General features: G+C 44.7%; 1 protein-coding gene across 1 annotated transcript in view; it reads left to right on the forward strand.

The window, feature by feature from the left end:
- Positions 1 to 20,459, forward strand: part of SLC7A14 (solute carrier family 7 member 14) — a 115,856-nt gene that overhangs the window by 76,379 nt on the left and 19,018 nt on the right. The window contains exons 3-7 of the mRNA XM_061416113.1: positions 2,366 to 2,602; positions 4,150 to 4,367; positions 14,642 to 14,788; positions 16,756 to 16,964; positions 18,751 to 19,628. Of these exons, the coding sequence (XP_061272097.1) occupies positions 2,366 to 2,602; positions 4,150 to 4,367; positions 14,642 to 14,788; positions 16,756 to 16,964; positions 18,751 to 19,628 (1,689 nt within the window). The remainder of the gene's footprint in view (positions 1 to 2,365; positions 2,603 to 4,149; positions 4,368 to 14,641; positions 14,789 to 16,755; positions 16,965 to 18,750; positions 19,629 to 20,459) is intronic.

Genomic DNA, 20,459 nt, shown 5'->3' on the forward strand with positions numbered 1-20,459 from the left:
GCCTTGTACATTATTAGGTGGTGAAGAAGGATGAAGAAAAGAAGCTCACAGAGTATAGGAATAAATCATTTACCTCCCAAATCCTTACACTGCACTTAAAGAGACACCTACTCAACATGCAAACTCAATTCCCTTCAGGAGATGAGAATACATAATTCATACCAGTTCCCCCAGCAACCAAGGAAATATCATCAGGCCCTCACACTGTACACTTTCCTCCTAGAGTTCCTCAGGCTTTCCTTCTGAGACCACTTCCTCTTAATTTTAGACTCACTCCAACAATTTAAACATCAGGTGTTAGAAGCAGCAATTTAGAACAGGAGGAGGTCAGACCGCTCCAGGTAAGCCCCACAACAGTGACAAGAAGAAATGACTGATAGTCTGACCTCCAAGGAGATGGAAAACTATTTTACAAAGTGGAGGGAAGGGGGCTGACACCGAAACTCAAAATAATAACAGCTTAGGCCATTCAAGGTACGGACAAACAGCTTTGCTGGCCTTGAGTAACTAATGTGAAAGGAAACGATGCTTAATATATTTTGTAGCAGAATTCCTTATAACAATAGAATCCCAGGTTGAAAGAGTAGGAAGATCCTAAAGAGAGCATCCCGGCCTAATTCCTTTACCTTACAAGGAAAGTGAAAGTGAAGTCGCTCAGTCGTGTCCGACTCTCAGCGACCCCATGGACTGCAGCCCACCAGGCTCTGCCGTCCATGGGATTTTCCAGGCAAGAATACTGGAGTGGATTGCCATTTCCTTCTCCAACCTTACAAGGAAAGAAACACATAAAGCGGTGCACAGGTTCGAGGCAGAGTTGAGACAAGACGGCAACCCAGCTGTCCAGGGCTCCTTCCATATGGAGGCGACACTGACGCCCGAGGGGAAGGAAGAGAGGCCGCCTCACTTGTAGTCACGCATTGTGTCACTGTTTCTGACATCTCTGCTTTTGCATCCATGCATTGATTTTTACTCTCTTCCAAAGGAGAAGAAACTTGCTCTCTTCAGTCACAAAAGAATGAACGATATTTCCCTGATTTGTGATGAGAACCGCAGGGCTGGCCCTGAACAAAATTGGCACGGACAGTAATGTTTACTTTGCGTTCCCCTCTACCTCTATCTCCCATCCTGGTGTGTCTCCTCCAAGCTGTTGCTCTGTCCTCCCACTCAGTACCCCACCCACTGGCCCCAAATCTAGAGTTTTTAGTACAATGTAGAATATTCTCCCAACTTCCAGAAGTTTTATATACTCCCAGCCCCTTTCTAATTTAATTTCTAATGCTATAAAACAAAAAATGAGCTATACACCAGTGTTTCTCAAATATAAGTGGCAAGCTTATTAAAATGCATATTCCTGGTCCCCATCTCCTGAAATCACAACTCAATAGATGACTCTGATCACTTCTTGGCCTTCTGGCTAAGATCAAGTGTAATAGATGACTCTGGTAGAAGTGTCCCACCAGACCCACTTTGGAAAACATGTGACTTCTGCCTGCCTCTCCAGCCTCATCTCCTCCCAGTCCCCCAATGCACATCCCCTTCCACCCAAAACTTCATACAGTCTCTCCCCACCATGCCTTTGCCTCATAGTCCATCTTCTGAGTCCAATTAATTCCTCCATATACCTCAAAACCAGCTGATGCACACGTCTCATCTCTGCTCTCTGTGTTCCTATACGTTTCTGCATTACTGAGCTCCTACAGCCTACAAAGTGTGGGGATTTCCTGGCATAGTTCCACTTGAAGGCAAGGCCCTGCCTCATTTGTCTTTTTTCTATTCCCAGCATTTGGTATCTTGCCAAGCACATAGGAGATACTCTAAAGGTGTTCATTAGATTATCTTTTGCATGTGCAAATTTCCTAGTTAATAACTAGTCATTTATTTATATTTGCATTGTTAATTAACCCCCCATCCCATATAGTACAGGATTTTCAAAGATTGCTCCAGCTATCACCCTTAAATGAGGAACACATTTTGTAACAAATAAAAATGAAAAGAGAAGAATGCTAACATAATCTAACCTTGGTGACATCAATTGTATAGTCATAATGAATTAGACCCAAGTTCACTCAGGATATCTGACACTTAAGGAACAACAACAGAGACACATACAATAAATGGGAGTTTTTCTAATAAGATCAGTTTCTAATCGTTCCTTAGAATTTGGTCTGGCATTCGGGTTTAGACTTTTTACAGAAGTAAAGTTGGAAGACATCAGAACTGGCTTTGAATTGATTCATTTACATAAAACTTTGCGTACTTGTTCTAAGACCCCAGAGATGTCCAGGATTATCTATCCCAGATGGTTAGCCACCAAAAGGGTAGCTCATCTCCTGAAATTCACCTTTCATGTGTGTGTCCCGTGCAGGTGTCTGCTATGCAGAGTTTGGAGTCCGCGTCCCCAAGACCACAGGGTCAGCCTACACCTATAGCTACGTCACTGTCGGGGAGTTTGTGGCATTTTTCATTGGCTGGAACCTGATCCTGGAGTACTTGATTGGCACCGCGGCCGGCGCCAGCGCTCTGAGCAGCATGTTTGACTCGCTGGCCAACCACACCATCAGCCGCTGGATGGTGGACAGCGTGGGAACCCTCAACGGCCTGGGTGAGACTGCCACAGCCTCTAACTCCAACATGCAAACTCACTAAGCCAAATAAAGGGGCTCCTCTTTCAGGATGCAATTTGGCAAAAAGTTCCAAGGGCCTTAATATGTCTTTTTTTTGCCAAGTAATGGGTGAATGAATCTGTCCTAAGGAAACTGTTCTAATTTCCATAAAAGTTTTATATGAAAAAATGTTCATCACAGCCTTGTTTATAATAACAAAACAATTAGAAACTGTTTAAGGATTCTACATTGGAGCAACTGATTAAGTAAACTCTGGCAGTGTATAACATAGCTAGCAATTAAAAGGATGACCAGGAAGTCTGTTGTAAGAGCATGGAATGTTTTTAATGTAATTCTGTATGACAAAGGACACAAACTGTATATGTATCATGTTAATAACTATATAAAAATATGAGTAATTTGGAAAAAGAAATAGAAAACTATGAGGAACTTCTCTGATGGATTCTTTAGAAGATTTTTAAAAATTTTTCCTAAAGCAGCATGCATTAATTTTTAAATAAGGGAATATATTTAAAAGAAACAAAATGAATGGGTATAACAAAATGAGTGAATACTAAATAACCAGAAGCTCATGTAACAAATACCTTGAGATTTCAGCTTCTGAGCCCCACCTTCCATTCTGTCATCTGACTATCCCTTCACAATCAAGGGAAGCTAAACTGTAGTGGAGGAGACTTTGGAAGTCTTGCCCCAAAACATCCAGGGACTAACTCAGTGGCTGCATACAAGTCATTGGTGCCCCTGTCTCAGAAGAGCTGACCAAAATGCTGAGCACCTAGATACCATGAGAAAATTTAAAAATATGAAGAAAACATCTTCTCAGGATACTGATTTCATAAATTTTAGGCCCGAAAGGGTCCTCCAAAATCAGGTAGCCCCAGTTTTTCACTTTACAGATGAGGTTCAGAGAAAGGAGACATTTGCCCACGACCACACAGCTGGTTACAGGTCAGAGTTGAGCTGAAATCCAGGAGCCTGCCTGCTGAAGCAGTGCCACTTTCCCTCTATAGAGGGCAGGAGTCCACTGGCCAACAGACAAGACCAAACAGGCGAGAGAGTTCCCCAGCCATCTTCTTTGCAATCACACAAGTGGAAAGTACACCCTTCTTCCAGTAATCGTCAAAGACACACATTTTAAATTTTCCTAATAAAGAGATTGCTGGAATGAAATGGAATATTTATGGGCTATAAAGTAAACGACAATGAAGATAAAATCGTTCAAATAACATGGTAGATCCGTGTATACATTTGAATGTCCTTGGATAGTCCTGACTTCGGATGTTCCATGCTATGGCTCCAGAGGAACTGCTGTAGTTGTCATATTATGAATCCCAATTTTTGGTCCGGGATATCAGGTCATCTCACCTATATACCAAAACCTTCCCATTTGCAACTAGACACCTGTGGACCACACACACACAGTCCCTTCTCCTTCCACGACACACTGACCACCCTTCTCTAAGCTGAGTGCAGATGCACTGGGTGGGCCTGGACAATATTATTAATTCACATCTTATCCCTCTAGGGAAAGGAGAACAATCATACCCAGACCTTCTGGCTTTGGTGATCGCAATCATCGTCACCATCATCGTCGCGCTGGGGGTGAAGAATTCTGTGGGCTTCAACAATGTACTCAATGTGCTGAACCTGGCCGTGTGGGTGTTCATCATGATTGCAGGCTTCTTCTTCATCAATGGGAAATACTGGGCTGAGGGCCAATTCTTGCCCTATGGCTGGTCAGGGGTAAGTTCATTCCTAAATCCCTGTGGGTGTACCTGCTGCACGCTCTGCCTACTACCCTATGACCTGTTTGAGACATGAGTTAAAGGAAATGCTGCTTGTCCCATAACCTTCATGGCACTCTCTTCATCACCTTTTATCCAAATTTCATCAGAATGTTCTGAAGAAATGGTTCTTTTTTATTTAGCTGTTTCACAAACATTTCTTGAGCTCCTATGTTATATGGAAAATGATAATAGATTTGAAGTTTTGATCACTTGCAATTATGCCTAATTCTGCATATAATATCTCATTTAATCTTCCTGCAATTCAGGAGACTGGGATTCTATCCCTGGGTCGGGAAGATTCCCTGGAGAAGGAAATGGTTACCCACTCCAGTATTCTTTCCTGGAGAATTCCAGGGACAGAGGAGCCTGGCAACAGTCCATGGGGTCACAAAGAGTCACATGACTAAGAGACTAACATTCATTCAATAACCTTGCAAGGAGGATATTTACATTCTAGTCTTACAGATGAAAAAACTCAATACTCAGAGGAGTCAAATGACTTGCTACTGAGCACATAGCATAAGTGCCCAAGTTAGGAGCCAAAGACAGGACTGTCTGATTCCAAAGCCTGCACATGAACAGCTCAGCCCTATAGAATCTCTCTATAGGACTGCTCAGTTCAGACAGCTGGTAAATAGACAAGCAGTAAAAGAGGCCCAAACAGTGAGCAGGCAAGGAAGGGGTGAGCATTGCTTCAGTATGGAACTAAGAAAGGAACAGTTCTCAAATCTAAACTCAATGTTTGATCCAAGGTGGAGAGTCCTGTTGGGGTCCGAGAGCTGAGAAGCCCACTGGTGTGGTCTGGGGATTGACAAAAGAGTGGGCTGGACCAAAATCTTCAGATCTCATCCCGGTGATCTGATGGTGTGGTTTATGCTAAAGAAAGGTGGAAAGGTCCAAGCAGCAAATTCTTTATACTGACAAGTGCTAGTTCTAAGTCACACCTGAATTCTTCCTCCATATGACTAAAAATGCCACCTTTACGGATTTACTGGTAAAATTCGCTCGCCCATTCTTCTTTTTCTCAAACTGTAGAACAGAAATCAGAGAAGTTCGAGCTAGAAGGGATCTTAGAGGCCCCCTGGTCCCACCCCCTCACTTAACAGATAAAGAAACTGAGGCCAGAAGACAAGCCCACCCAGCATCAGTGACAGACAGCCAGGATTCCACCAGATTTGCTTTTGCAGTCTTTGCTTACACTGGCTTTCCAGGGACCAGAAATTGCTCTTGGAGAACACTCAAAATAACTTCTGTGTATTCTAAACCATGCCATGCTGTTCAGTGAAGAGAAATAAGCAAGAAACAGTTTAAACCAACGTTTCTAGTCTTCTGCTTATCAGTAAGAATTCTGCAGAATCACAGAGTTCATCCCTCCTCCTTGAGGTGAATAAATCCTCAAACTGGTTAAAACCAGAAGAAGAGACAAAGAAACACTGTTGACCCCATTCTGGATCCCCAAGTCTATGTTTTCTTATGATACAAATTGTTCCCTTCCTATCATATAAGAAAACAACAAATGATAATCGTGACAAAGAAAGAATGTTTTCCCAGAACTCCACTGCATTTTCATCAGAGCACATGAAAATGTTCTCACCCTTTTCTTAACAATGTAAGAAATTACTGGGTCAGGGACTTACTGTAAGGCTTTGGCCAACAATTAACTTCTCTGCTTTCCAGTTTTCTCATCTATCAGGTGGTTAAACTAATTGCACCAAATGTTTCCAAAAAGATAATAAAACCTTAGACATTTTTAAGTCCACATTGTATAATTAGCAACAATGATCATGATGGAGGAAGGAGCTAGAATTTACCCACTACCTTCTGGGTGGGCACATGCTCTATGGATATTATCTCACTCTTACAACAAAACTTTGAAGTAGGTGCCGCTATCCGCAACTTACAGATGGAGAACTCAAGGCTCGGAGAAGCTGGTAACTTGCCGGAAGTCACTTAGCTAGTCAGTGCCAGGACTGAAATCCCCGCTCAGGTGTATGGCTCCAAAGCCCCCTCCACTATCTCGAGTACCTTGTGTATGATGACCCCTGCCTTCTGAGTCTTCTTAACACTTCCTTTCGGGGAAGACAATGGCACCCCACTCCAGTACTCTTGCCTGGAAAATCCCATGGGCGGAGAGCCTGGTAGGCTGCTGTCTATGGGGTCGCACAGAGTCGGACACGACTGAAGCGACTTAGCAGCAACACTGCCTTTAAGCTTCACAAAGACTTGGAGTCTTGGAGCTGGGAGGAGCATTAAGATGGGAGGATAGTTAAGTCTGGGTTTCCCAGGTGGTGCTAGTGGTAAAGAACCCTCCTGCCAAGGCAGGAGACATAGGAGACACGAGTTCGATCCCTGGGTCAGGAAGATCCCCTGGAGAGGGGCATGTAACCCACTCCAGTATTCTTGTCTGGAGAATCCAATGGACAGAGGAACCTGGCAGGCTACAGTCTGTGGGGTCACAAAGAGTCAGACCTGACTGAGCAACTGAGCACAAGAAAAGTTAAGATCACAGGTTTAGACCATAATAGAATGAAATTCAACTCCGGTCCTGGAGGAGTCAAAGTCCTTATTTACTCCACGGGTCCCAGGACCTCACGCATGGGACCAACTGTCTTTTTTTTGCACCTTTGGCCACTGACCTCACTCCAACCCAAACCTACTACCTGGAGTAGGCTGGTCGTTGGTACCATATAAACCTGGCTGGGATTTTGGATTTTTCCCTGTGAGTCCTCTTTCCCTGCAGGAAATTCAAATCTGTGTCCTAGTGGCTGTCCCTAAAAACATCATCTGAGCACAAAGGACAGCCCAGCATGAAGATGGTGCTGACTCATCCTCTCTGCCTGGCCTCGGATTTCTGCATCGCACATCTCCTCCCCAGCCCTCTGCCTGGACCTGTTCTTTCTTGACTTTGGTTTTAGGTCACTTTTCCAGTCCAGCAAGGCCACTCTGAATATACATGGTATTTTTTGAGATCTCACACTTTCTCATGAGCATATCATCCACCAAGTGAATAAACACACTCCCTACTCTGTTCTCTAACAACTGTCAGCAAAATCAAGTTGCCTACTTGCCAACTGCATGAACTTCCTCACTCCTTAGGGAAAATCTGACCCCCAACTCCGACCAAAAAAAAAAAATCTGATGAAATTTGTTTGTCACTCAGGCATATCCAACTCTTTGCAACTCCATGGACTGTAGCCTGGCCAGGGTCCTCTGTCCATGGAATTTTCCAGGCAAGTTTACTGGAATGGGTTGCTATTTCCTTCTCCAGGGGATCTTCCCAACCCAGGGATTGAACCTGAGTCTCCTGCACAGCAGGCAGATTCTTTACCATCTGAGCCACAAGGGAAGCCCACCTCTGACAAGGGGACTGACAAGTTCAGAGTACCAACCCACTTTCTTCTTCAGTCCCGATAGGTAAGACGGGATGGAGGACACCATTGTGGAGGGAATGGTTTATACGGATACTGTTACGTGACTTAAAACACAACTCTCAAGGACTTCTAAAGGGTTAATGAGCAATCCATCCTCTGGCCACGGACCCGTCAGAAGCCTAGTCTTTCCTGTTCCAAACACTTCCTTCCAAAGAAAATAGCATAACGAATGGTTTACTCACTTACGGGTTCTGGGTCAAATGCTTCTTTGGTCTTGAAGAGCTTAAGAACAACAAACATTTTTTCCCTATATCAAGTAACTGCTGGCCCTCAGCTGAACCCCACTTCCATCTGCAATTCCTCAGCCCCTGAACATTGTTGGATGCGTATTCACTGTATGTTATTTGTTCTTGATGCTATCTTATGGTTTCTCTTTGACCAAATAAAACATTCTATCAGCACAAATAGCTCCCAGGAAAATGGTTCAGAGCAAGTATTTGTGGGGAATGCTGACAGTCTCCAAAAAGAGGAAAAGCTGTTTTCCATGTCTCCACATTTGAATCCACTTGCTGGAACCTATTAGCACATTCCACTGTCGCTGTGGACAGGCCGCTAACAGGTCTGGAGCAAGAGAGTGGTAGGAAATGCTGCTGAAGTTGGCGTTTTGTCTTGTTACCTTGAGAGTGAATTACACAAAGGTGCCTAATTATCTCGTGGGCATATCTAAGGTAGAATGTGGAGAGCCGCCTCATCCTAATGCCTCTCAAATATCAGCAAGGCACAGGGATCCCAGCTTTTAGGGATCCCTGAAGTTGAGTGGCAGGCTGGCAATGACATTCTTTTGTCAACGAATTAAGCAACAGTCCTCCAGCAACTGAGGCAGGTACTGCTGCCCCACAAAGCTCTGTAGAGGGAAAGACTGACCTGCATCGTCTGGCTGAGCAGCTTTACTAGGTTGACCTTGGAAAATAATTTCCAGTGATGTCATCAAAGTGAAAAGTCAATACTGGTTTTTATTTATGTAAGACATTAAAGCAAAGTTAGGATAAGTACTGATGAAGGCAGAAACATGTATACACACACACACACACACACACACACACACGCTTCACCCACTAATTTAATTCACAGATGCTCACCCCTGGGTACTAAACACATTCTTTCAAGCATGGAAGTGTATCCTAATTATGAATACCAGAGGCTCGATCTGAAATCTGGGTAGAGTGAAGTAGAGAGCGGATTTAGCGGTTTGGGGGTAGAGACACACCCATGCGGTTTCATTTCATGGCTTTATTGTATTTACCAACCAGGGATTATTTGCTTGAAGGACACACACACACACACACACACACAAAAACTCAATGAAATTAACTCATGTAAAAAGGTGACCCAATTTGTTAAGGTATTATCTTTTCTTAAATAATCTGTTTATTTAATCTCTATCTTCTAGGCCAGAGTCTGTTCCATCCTGGCAGGTGTGCTGCTTTTCTTCCATTTGCCCACACTCCCTCAGATCACCTCTCTACTCCTCCTGCTCTGGTCTGTGCTCCAGAAGACCCCCTGCTGGTGGCTTCCTGTTAGGGTTAGCCAATGGGAGATATCAATCAGGAGATCAGAAGGGGAGAAGAGAACAGGCCAGGGTACTTCTTCCTCACTTCCTCTCAGCCTTGACCCCTAGAGTCCCTTCATCGAAATCATTCCATTTGAACCATTTGAATTAAATTTCATGGCCTTCCCATCACAGTAGAACCTCCAGATGGTCTACTTTTGATCTGTTTAGTCTTTCTTCAATCATAACTGCTTTCTAGTTCTACAAATTGGGGCTAACATGCATTTGCAATTTGCATCTATGTGCAAATTGGGGCTAACAGACATTCTCTTTGCAAACTTATTCTCTCTCTTCCCAACTAACCTAGTTCCCATAGTTAATTTTCTGGTATCTAATCATTATCAGTAATTGCCATTCGTGCTTTCACTCATTTGGGAAATAGCATCTGTGTTTTACAAATAATGTTCAGTTCAGTTGCTCAGTTGTGTCCAACTCAGTGACCCCATGGACTGCAGCACACCAGGCTTCCCTGTTCATACCAACTCCTGGAGCTTGCTCAAACTCATGTCCATCAAGTTGGTGATGCCATCCAACCATTTCATCCTCTGTTCATCCCCTTCTTCTCCTGCCTTCAATCTTTCCCAGCATTAGGGTCTTTTCCAATGAGTCAGTTTTTCACATCAGGTGAACAAATTATTGGAGCTTCAGCTTTAGCATCCGTCCTTCCAGTGAATATTCAGGACTGCTTTTCTTTAGGATGGACTGGTTGTATCTCCTTGCTGTCCAAGGGACTCTCAAGAGTCATCTCCAACACCACAGTTGAAAAGCATCAATTCTTCAGCACTCAGCTTTCTTTATAGTCCAACTCTCACATACATACATGACTACTGGAAAAACCATAGCTTTGACTATATGGACCCTTGTTGGTAAAATGATGTCTCTGCTTTGTAATAATGTAGGTATTTGCTAATCTTGATCAATTTGTCACCACAATCAAGGTAGCATTTCTGGTCTTGCAGTGTCCTCTAGGGTCCTAACCCCAGGAGGTCATGCTCAGAGTACTTTTTGCACATGACTGTATCCATATCACTAAGCACAGTTCCTGGTTCATGGGAGCAGTTAATAAAATAGGCATCAAGTTCTAAAAGAAAAATAAGGAGGAAGAAGAGGAGGAATTTGTTTGTGTCCTTGGTTTCATCTGTTCTAGAAAAACTTACAATAGTAATAAAAATATTACTGATAAAAGCAGTATTTATTAAGCACCTACCCAGGTGGTGCTAGTGGTAAAGAATCCTCCTGCCAAAGCAGGAAATACAAAAGACTCGGGTTTGATCCCTGGGTTGGGAAGATACCCTGGAGAAGGAAATGGCAACCCACTCCAGCATTCTTGCCTGTAGAATCTCATGGACAGAGGAGCCTGGCAGGCTACACTCCATGAGGCCACACAGAGAGTCAGACATGACTGAGTAACTGAGCATATATTCTACAACCGTGGTGGACTATCTCATTTAATCCTTGTAACAATCCAATGAGCTAAATACTATTTTTATTTCCATTTAAGTGATAAAGAAAATGAAGCCCCATGGGGTTAGGAACTTTTTCTATGTCACCAAGCTAGTTCTTGGCAGAACCAATCAAGGTCTGACAGGCTATAGAATTTGCACTCCTAACAAAGTCCTATCCACCCATACACACAGCTCTGAGATTCCCCCTGGAGCCTACAGTGCACCTCTCCTCCAACAACTATGAGTCATACTTCAAAATTGGAAGGTGTTGCTCCAAGATACCTGTGTCTTGGAGGCATCTCCCACTGAGACTTCTCTTTCAGTTGGGCCTCCCTGTGTCCTCAGTTAATCTTACGGCATGGTTTAGACCTCTCACCTTATTTTATTTTATTTTATTTTTTGGTAAATTTATTTATTTTAATTGGAGGCTAATTACTTTACAATATTGTAGCGGTTTTGCCATATATCACATGAATCGACCATGGGTGTATGTGTGTCCCCCATCCTGAACCCCTCTCCCACCTCCCTCCCCATCCCATCCCTCAGGGTTGTCCCAGTGCACCAGCCCTGAGCACCCTGTCTCATGCATCAAACCTGGCTGGTGATCTATTTCACATATGGTAATATACATGTTTCAATGCTAATCTCTCAAATCATCCCACCCTCGTCTTCTCCCACAGAGTCCAAAAGTCTGTTCTTTACATCTGTGTCTCTTTTGCTGTCTTGCATATAGGGTCATCGTTACCATCTTTCTAAATTCCACATGTATGCGTTATTATACTGTATTGGTGTTTTTCTTTCTAACTTACTTCACTCTGTATAATAGGTTCCAGTTTCATCCACCTCATTAGGACTGATTCAAATGCATTCTTTTTAATAGCTGAGTAATATTCTATTGTGTATATGAACACAATAGCTTTCTTATCCATTCATCTGCCAATGGACATCTAGGTTGCTTCCATGTCCTAGCTATTGTAAACAGTGCTGCAATGAACACTGGGGTACACATGTCTCTTTTAACTTTTTCCAGGGTAGCTTGGCCCTGAATTCTTACTTAGGACCTTCCCACCCTCCTGTCCTCAGCAGGGAGCTCTTCCAGTATCTAAGACCATCCAGCACTGATCACTCCAAGTGGTATGGCACTGTAGCCCTGGGACATCCTAATTGGAATTGATTGCATCATCAGACTGATTGTCATAAAATGTCACTGTATGATTTATAAGAGGGGTGTGTGTGTGTGTGTGTGTGTGTGTATGTATGGAAAGAAAGATGTTAAAGGAAGAGAAAGCAGGACCTGTTTTTCTGGAAGCTGTCTTAAAGCAAGGCCTTCCTGGATTGGGGCAGCTTGGTGAGCCTGAAATTCCAGCATCCATCCATCCTTGAACACCAGAAACATTTTTTAGACAAGTGAAAACAAGTACCTTTCCAAACCTGTGAACCTCCGTGTACCATGAGGTGAGATCTCTTTTATCTCCTTGTCTGGAGGCAAGACACTTTCCACACCCTGAAATGCAGGACTCTGCTGGAGTGAAAGTGGGAGTTATCTCCTCTCCCAGATAGTAGCCCCCTGGTGACAACTGCTTGTATGGAAGTTCTTTCTACTAGAATAGATCAGGAGTTCTTAGACTTTTGTGTGTGTAGTAGACTCCTTGGCAGTCTGGTGAAGCAGATGAACTCCTTTGGGATTGTATTTATATTGTATATAAACTGTGTTTATAAATGAATAACCTAATTACATAGAAGTTCGAAAGAAACCAATTACAGTTAACCTATGAACAGCAGCAGTCTGAATCAGGCTGTTACATTTTTTTTTCAAAAGTAAATACTATGGTACTACATCAGTGAGTGGTTGGCTGAATCTGTGGACATGGAACCACAGATATGGAGGAATCAAGTACACAAGGAACCACGGACACAGAGGGCCAAGATAAGTATACTCGAATTTTCAACTGTGCTGGGGTCAGCATCCCTAACCCCCACATTGTTCAAGAGTCAACTGTAAATTGAAATACAGTTACAAAAATATTTTTAAATTGTGATATAACCGTGGGCTTCTTTACTAGTGTTTTAAATATTAATATCTGTCTAACAACTAACATAAATTGGAAGTAGCAATGAGCACAAATGGTATTTCAAGATCTCTGCAACAACTAATATGATTGGGAAAATATCTGACTGGTGACAAATATCACAATACTGTTAGTCATCTATGCTCATAATCAAAAGAAATGATAACATTCAATAGAAGGGTAAGGAAAATAAAGATTTATTTTTCTCATCAAAATTCTCAGACTCTCCTGAATTGCATGGACCCCAGAATAAGAGCCCCCAATTAGAGAACTGAAGCATTAGAGCCCGAATGGGAGAGACTAGAGAAGAGACTAACTCCTTTTACAGATGAGCAAATGTTGCTTTTGAAAGTTTGAGACGATCTTCCATTTTGTGATGTACTTTGTAGGTTCTAGTTCTTTGTATTATGCCTTTTACTTATTGAGAAGTCAGTCAGAAAGGTAAGAGTGAAAATTTAGGGACAGGTATCTGCTTGGCACATTTTTAGAATTTCATCCTTTATAAACCAAATATGGACAAAAAGGAAAAACTGGCCCAGTCTACAATGAGCCACACTCCTGGACTCCTAGCTAGAGTTTGCTGCTGCTGCTGCTGCTAAGTCGCTTCAGTCGTGTCCGACTCTGTGCGACCCCATAGACAGCAGCCCACCAGGCTCCCCCGTCCCTGGGATTCTCCAGGCAAGAACACTCGAGTGGGTTGCCATTTTGCATGGTGTCAAATGCCTTCACCCCATACACAGAAAATCCAGAAAAATCTCTTTCATCTTCCCCTGAAAGGATATCCCCAAACATTTCTTACTTTCAGCTGGTAATGAGAATGCTAAGCTGGGAAAACAGAATTTAAACTTTGAAAAATTCTTTGGAAGAAAGTTACATGCTCCTCAATGGAGGATTTTCACTGACATCTTGACCCATCAAATTACAACCATCTTTGGAATCACATAGGCTCCTATCAGACAGACATCCAGCAGATGTCACTGGATACCACCTCCCCAGCTTCACTCTGCCTCACTCTTCATCCCTTCCCCAGCCATGTAGCCCAACTAGGCTGCTCAAACCCCCAAAATCAGTTCTCCCTTTCTTTCCATGGAAGACAAGAGTCTACCTGAAAAATCTATAAATCCTTTATATCATTTAACATCTGGAAGATACCCTGAAAATGATCTACCAGGATCACTAGCAGTGATTTGAGCAGGAGAATTTGTGCAACTGCATCTGAGACCCCTACTAAATGCCAGAAGTGCACACTCCATGTCTCTGTGTCAGTCACAAGTACCTCCCCACATTTCCAAACATTTCCTAGCGGTTATCACACAGCCCCTGGTTATGGTTGAGAACCACTAAATGAAAATAAAGAACAAAGAAATTAATGAGTTCCCCCAAGACATAGGGGCAGCCAACTTACTGATTTACTTATAAGCCCACTTACTTCCAAAAATGATTTCAATGTGTTGAATGAACCTAATTTTTATTTGGGCATAATTCTTCTTATCTTCATCTTATACATGAAGAAATTTCCCAGTGTCACACAGCTAGTAGAAGTCAGAACTCAAGCCTTTAGCACAAGTTCCACCATGTTACCCTCTCTGCTGCTGCTTAGTCACTTCAGTCGTGTCCGACTCTGAGCGACCCCATAGTCAGTAATCTGCTGACCATCGGGCAATTAAGGGGCCCACGTGTCAGGCGCTGGTGATCCACTGACACTCTAAATATTTCAAATGTTTTCATCTCTATAGGTGCTGCAAGGAGCAGCCACATGTTTCTATGCTTTCATTGGCTTTGACATCATCGCCACCACTGGAGAGGAAGCCAAGAATCCCAACACATCCATCCCTTATGCTATCACCGCCTCCCTAGTCATCTGCCTGACAGCATATGTATCTGTAAGTAACAAAGGCTTATTATGGCACCTTCCACATGGACTTTTCATATTTGACCTTAAACGTGGCTCTGAGACTGGGTTTCCTTCTGTCAGGAAGTAATCCTTCACTTGTGCATTCATGGTGTTTGTACGCAGATGTTCATGTTGCTCCCTCTTTTAACACGGGCTCAAGCTCACCCCACCCACTGATGACAGGGAGAAAATCAGGGTTCCAAGCTGGACACAGGAGAAGCCCCAGGCCCTCACTTGGGCCGTGGCTCACATCCCTGCTCCGCCCCATGCATAGGCTCTCGGCATCCCGGCATCCGGTGCCGGGGAGTGGGGGTGGTGGGGGGAGCATGCAGGGAGTGGGCTGCCGTCCAAGGAGTTCAGATCATAGGCTGGCAGTAACGGGTGGGTGTGCGAGCAAGCAGAGGCATTGTAGGCCTCTGTGCACCCTCCTCAATGCTCTTCTGTCTTCTGGGAGCTTCCCAGCAGCAAAGAAGCAAGGCTCCCCTAGAGTGGGGAAGGAGAAAACAGGATCGTCCTGGAAGCTAAAGGAAAACATGGGAGCAGCACTGGATATGGTTTGCCCACCAAAACGTTTCTCTTCATGGATAGTCAATTATCATTTCCCCTATGCACATGGCTTCTCAGGCGGTGTTAGTGGTAAAGAACCCACCTGCCAATACAGGAGACATGGGTTGGATCCCTGGATGCAGAAGATTCCCTGGAAAAGGGCATGTCAACCCACTCCAGTATTCTTGCAGGGAAAATCCCACAGACAGAGGAGCCTGAAGGGCTACAGTCCATGGGGTCACAAAGAGTCAGACACAACTGAGCACAGAGCTTATGCAACATGCATGCAACTTACCTTACCCAGCCCTGATTATCCCTGTAGACAGAATGTTCAGGAACAGTGTGGGGGGAGGGGCAGCAGGGGGAGCAACAGAGACACTCTGCTGTGTATTCCCCCTCCTGTACCACCTCATACCTTCCCCTCCTCCAGGAGTCAACCCTTGCAGCACACACAATAAAGTTAATCACAGTTCCTTCCTTAGGATAGTGCTTTATAGGCTACAGAGTAAGTCTACCACATATTGCCCTAATCGAACATGGGCAGGAGACCCACCGAGAATTGCTATAAGAATCCACCCCACTCTCCTCCAGTCTACCCCACCACATCCCCAAAGAGGATGTTGCAAGTGATGATGTTACTGGGACAGATTCCCTTTTAGAATGTGTGGGCCCTAACCACGCCTCAAGAGTTGTTTGGTCTTGTGTTGGTCACCAGGCGCACTCTACCGCCAGGAGAAGAGCCACACTGCTGGGCTGTGGTCACACATCTTGCCAGCCTCCCCTGTGGCCACTTTGTTTCACTGGGGGATCTTGGCTCCTGAGACATAAGGCGAAAAAGTGATCTAGAAATGAACCACTCTCTCCTTTTCAGGCTCTGAACTCCCTCAATGATGCCAGGATTGGCCTTCACAGCCCAGGGGTCTCCTGGCCTTATGACTGGCGTCTCCATTGCCTGGGGCCAATTATAGGGGAGGGATGTCTTGGTAGATCTATGACATGTGAGGAGAAACAGGTCCTGGTTAAGCAAAGCCATAGTGGTCTTAAGTACAAAAGAAATGAGTCTTGTCCATGAGGGCACAGTGCCCTGGCTCCAGGGCCTCTGGCTACAGGTCCTGCCATCAGATAATACCTGCTCTTCATTGAACTATCCAGGTAGCTCCACTTTCAGGAGCTGAAATACCAGCAGACTTATTCCTCAGATATGAAAGGACCAGAGAGAGATTTTCAGAGGAAATCCTGAGACCAAGAGCTCCAGAGGCCAGATGACTTGTCTAAAGTAAAGCACACACCAGGAAGTGGCAGATGCAGGCTCCCATGCAGGACCAGGTCTCTTTCCTCTGCTATGGGACACCCACCCATGCATCAGACTGATCCCTCTACCTCCAACCACGTTTCATCTTGTTTTAACAGGTGAGCATGATCCTAACTCTGATGGTGCCATATGACACCATTGACACGGAGTCCCCACTCATGGAGATGTTTGTGGCTCGTGGGTTCTATGCGGCAAAGTTCCTCGTGGCCATTGGGTCGGTTGCAGGACTGACGGTCAGCTTGCTGGGCTCCCTCTTCCCAATGCCGAGGGTCATCTATGCCATGGCCGGCGATGGGCTCCTCTTCAGGTAAGGGCTATGCTCGTGGCATTTATTTTACTCTTCCATGCCTGTCCAGGGAGACTGTCACCCATCTTCCCTGTCACATGGACCATGGAACTTGTCATATATCTTGGCAAAGAGTTTGAGTGAAAATAATTTAGATCCTAAAACAGCCCCTCAGTTTGACTCTGGGTCCCTCAATCTAGCCACAAACTGGTTTGTTCCCCCAACTGCCCCTCCCCTTTTATTTGACACTGTCGGCTCCTTCGTAAAGATGGTGGGTGCCAAAATGCTACATGGGTGGCCTCTGGAAGGAAGGACCCATCCCAGGGGCATCTTAGGCTTGCCCTCACATTGAGCCCTGACAACTGCCCCTCTGAAGTTGAAAAAAGTTAAAAGTTACAATCAAAGAGAGGATAAGACCCTCTGAGCAGAACCTAGTAATAGTAGCAATGACTACCACCATTTATTGACCATCTGTGTATCCCAGGTATATGGTATCCCATTAGTCATCACAATAACTCTATTTAACAGAACAGTGTACTAGATGAAAACTCAGAGAGGTAAAAAAGCAAAAACTTGCCCCGAATCCCCCAGTTGCTGGGGGGGCGGGGGGGCGGTCAGGATTTGAACCCAGGACTGTTTGACCACAATGACCAGATTTTTAACTACATCAAGACACTGACACTTCCAGTCGCCTAATCTGGCCAGGAAGTAGCCTATCTGCCCACGGTACACAGGGCATGTGGCCCCATCTCTTGATGCCTCATGCCTCCTGTGTGAGGAACTTGCAGGTAAAGCATTCTTCAAGTGCACCGAACAAGGAGCAAACTTCCAAGGAGGTCTCAGGCATTCAGAGGGGCCCAGCTCAGAAACCTTACCTCCGCCATTAGCTGTCACCTTCTGCAGCAGTTCCTGTGCATACCCTCTGAGGTCACCACTGGGTCAGAGCTGAGACCGTGGGGGAGCTGGAGGCTGACTGCGGTGGAGATGTGACAACTTCACACATCCAAAAGGTCTTTCTGCTGTCAAAGAAAACCAAGAGATGCTAGGCCTCTGAGCAGTTTATAGTCTTGTGTGAATCACGGAAATAAGAGAGGACTGGAAGAGCAGCAAGAATGAGGGCCAGGAGGAGATGAAGGTGGAAGGTGGGAGCCTACCTAAGTCTAAGGAACTGCTAAACAAGCCCCCGTCATTCAATCACCCTTGATGGTCTTCTCTATCTTCTCCAGTGAGTAACTGGCCAGATTTAGCTTTCATCCACGAGCACATGTTCTTAATGACTGTGCTATTTTGCAACCAAATCCCTGTACTTTCATTGTGGAGCAAGCTTCTCAGGCTTTGGCATAAATCAGAATCCTCTAGAGGTTTTTTAAAGTGTATAGTTTGTTGGGCCCCACTCCCAGAGAATCTGACATAGTAGGTGAAACCTGAAAATACATATTTCGAACAAGTTCCAAGGTGTTGCTAACGCTGCTGATCCATGGACCATACTTTGGGTAACACAGGTGGAGAGGACCACCAGGCAGGTATGTGACTTCAACTATCCCCTCTTCATAGCAAAGTCTGGGCTTCCATTTAGATTCCTGAGGACCTCCTAGATTCAATCAACCCACCACATCACATAATGAAGTAGGCACTTTAATAGAGCAGTTTGCCTCATACCCAAGGAATTAAAATAGATTCTGTTTAAATTATATTTCAGAAACTAAATCCTGGAGTAGGAACAGCAACAGTATTTAAAGCAGTGACCAGGAGGTGTTAAACCATGTTGAGTCAATCACCGTTAACCCTCTGCTTGCCCCTCCTCCAGATTCCTGGCTCACGTGAGCTCCTACACAGAGACCCCCGTGGTGGCCTGCATTGTTTCGGGGTTCCTGGCAGCTCTCCTCTCCCTATTAGTCAGCTTGAGAGACCTGATTGAGATGATGTCCATCGGCACCCTCCTCGCCTACACCTTGGTCTCTGTCTGTGTCTTGCTCCTTCGATACCAGCCCGAGAGTGACATTGACGGCTTTGTCAAATTCCTGTCTGAGGAGCACACGAAGAAGAAGGAGGGCATTCTGGCTGACTGCGAGAAGGAAGTCTGCTCTCCTGTGAGTGAAGGGGAAGAGTTCTCCGGCCCAGCCACCAACACATGTGGGGCCAAGAACCTGCCATCCTTGGGAGACAATGAGATGCTCATAGGGAAATCAGACAAGTCAACCTACAACGTCAACCACCCAAACTACGGCACCGTGGACATGACCACAGGCATAGAAGCCGATGAATCTGAAAACATCTATCTCATCAAGTTGAAGAAGCTGATTGGGCCCCGTTACTACACCATGAGGATCCAGCTGGGCCTTCCGGGCAAAATGGACCGGCCCACAGCCGCTACAGGGCACACGGTGACCATCTGCGTGCTCCTGCTCTTTATTCTCATGTTCGTCTTCTGCTCCTTCATCATCTTTGGTTCTGACTACATCTCAGAGCAGAGCTGGTGGGCCATCCTTCTAGTCGTTCTGATGGTGCTGCTGATCAGCGCCCTGGTGTTTGTGATCCTGCAGCAACCAGAGAACCCCAAGAAGCTGCCCTACATGGCTCCCTGCCTCCCCTTTGTGCCTGCCTTTGCCATGCTGGTGAACATCTATCTCATGCTAAAGCTCTCCACCATCACGTGGATCCGGTTTGCAGTCTGGTGCTTTGTGGGTAAGCAACTGCCCCAGACAATCCTGTATCTTCCCCAAGATTTCTAATTTTCCTTTGGAATCAGTTTACCTGTTTAACATATTTGACCATTCCTGATGAAATGGCTTGGGATAGGTGCTCATGATAACTTAAGAGAGATGTTTAAGTGAATGCTTATTTTAAGGTTCCTTATTTATTATTTTTATATTTCCTATATAATTTGGTACCCCTGGGGTCTCTGGCAACAAATACTTAGCTAAGGAGGGTCCTTAGGTGCTTTGAGGAATAGGAAAGTAAAGAATAAGGGAGGCAAAATAAATACGTGTGAATCAATCAGCCTGGGCAAGGCAACAAAAAGACTCGTGGAGTTGTAGCCCAACCACTCCTTGAGATGAGGAATATGCATGTTCAACGTGGTGACCTCTGTTCCCAAACCATATTGTTGTTCATGCTTAATAAATACTTATCTGTGATTATAAAGCACTCTTCAAATAAGAAAAAGGAAACTTTCAGTCAGAATAGTTGGGAAGGACTTTAAGGAGGCAGAATTTGAACTGGACGACAAGATAGGTTTTAGAGAGAGGGAAGTTGGCAGGGGGGAACACAGTAATCAAAGGCAAGAGTATATATATTCCAGAAGATTCCTCACCTCTGAAGGTCATCCTGCACCTTCCTGTAAGGATTTCGTACCAATTTTCCACTACCTAAGCCTCATCCCTTGTTAGACTTTAAGGGATCTCTGGAAAGGACCCCACTGACTTGTCAAAGTTCTCAGCACTCACATGATTTATTCACAATCTCTTGCTTCTGTATAAACATTTTGCCACTGGAACAAGAAGCAAACCAATGGAA

The sequence above is a fragment of the Bos javanicus genome, chromosome 1, assembly GCF_032452875.1.
Source record: "Bos javanicus breed banteng chromosome 1, ARS-OSU_banteng_1.0, whole genome shotgun sequence".
NCBI lineage: Eukaryota > Metazoa > Chordata > Mammalia > Artiodactyla > Bovidae > Bos > Bos javanicus.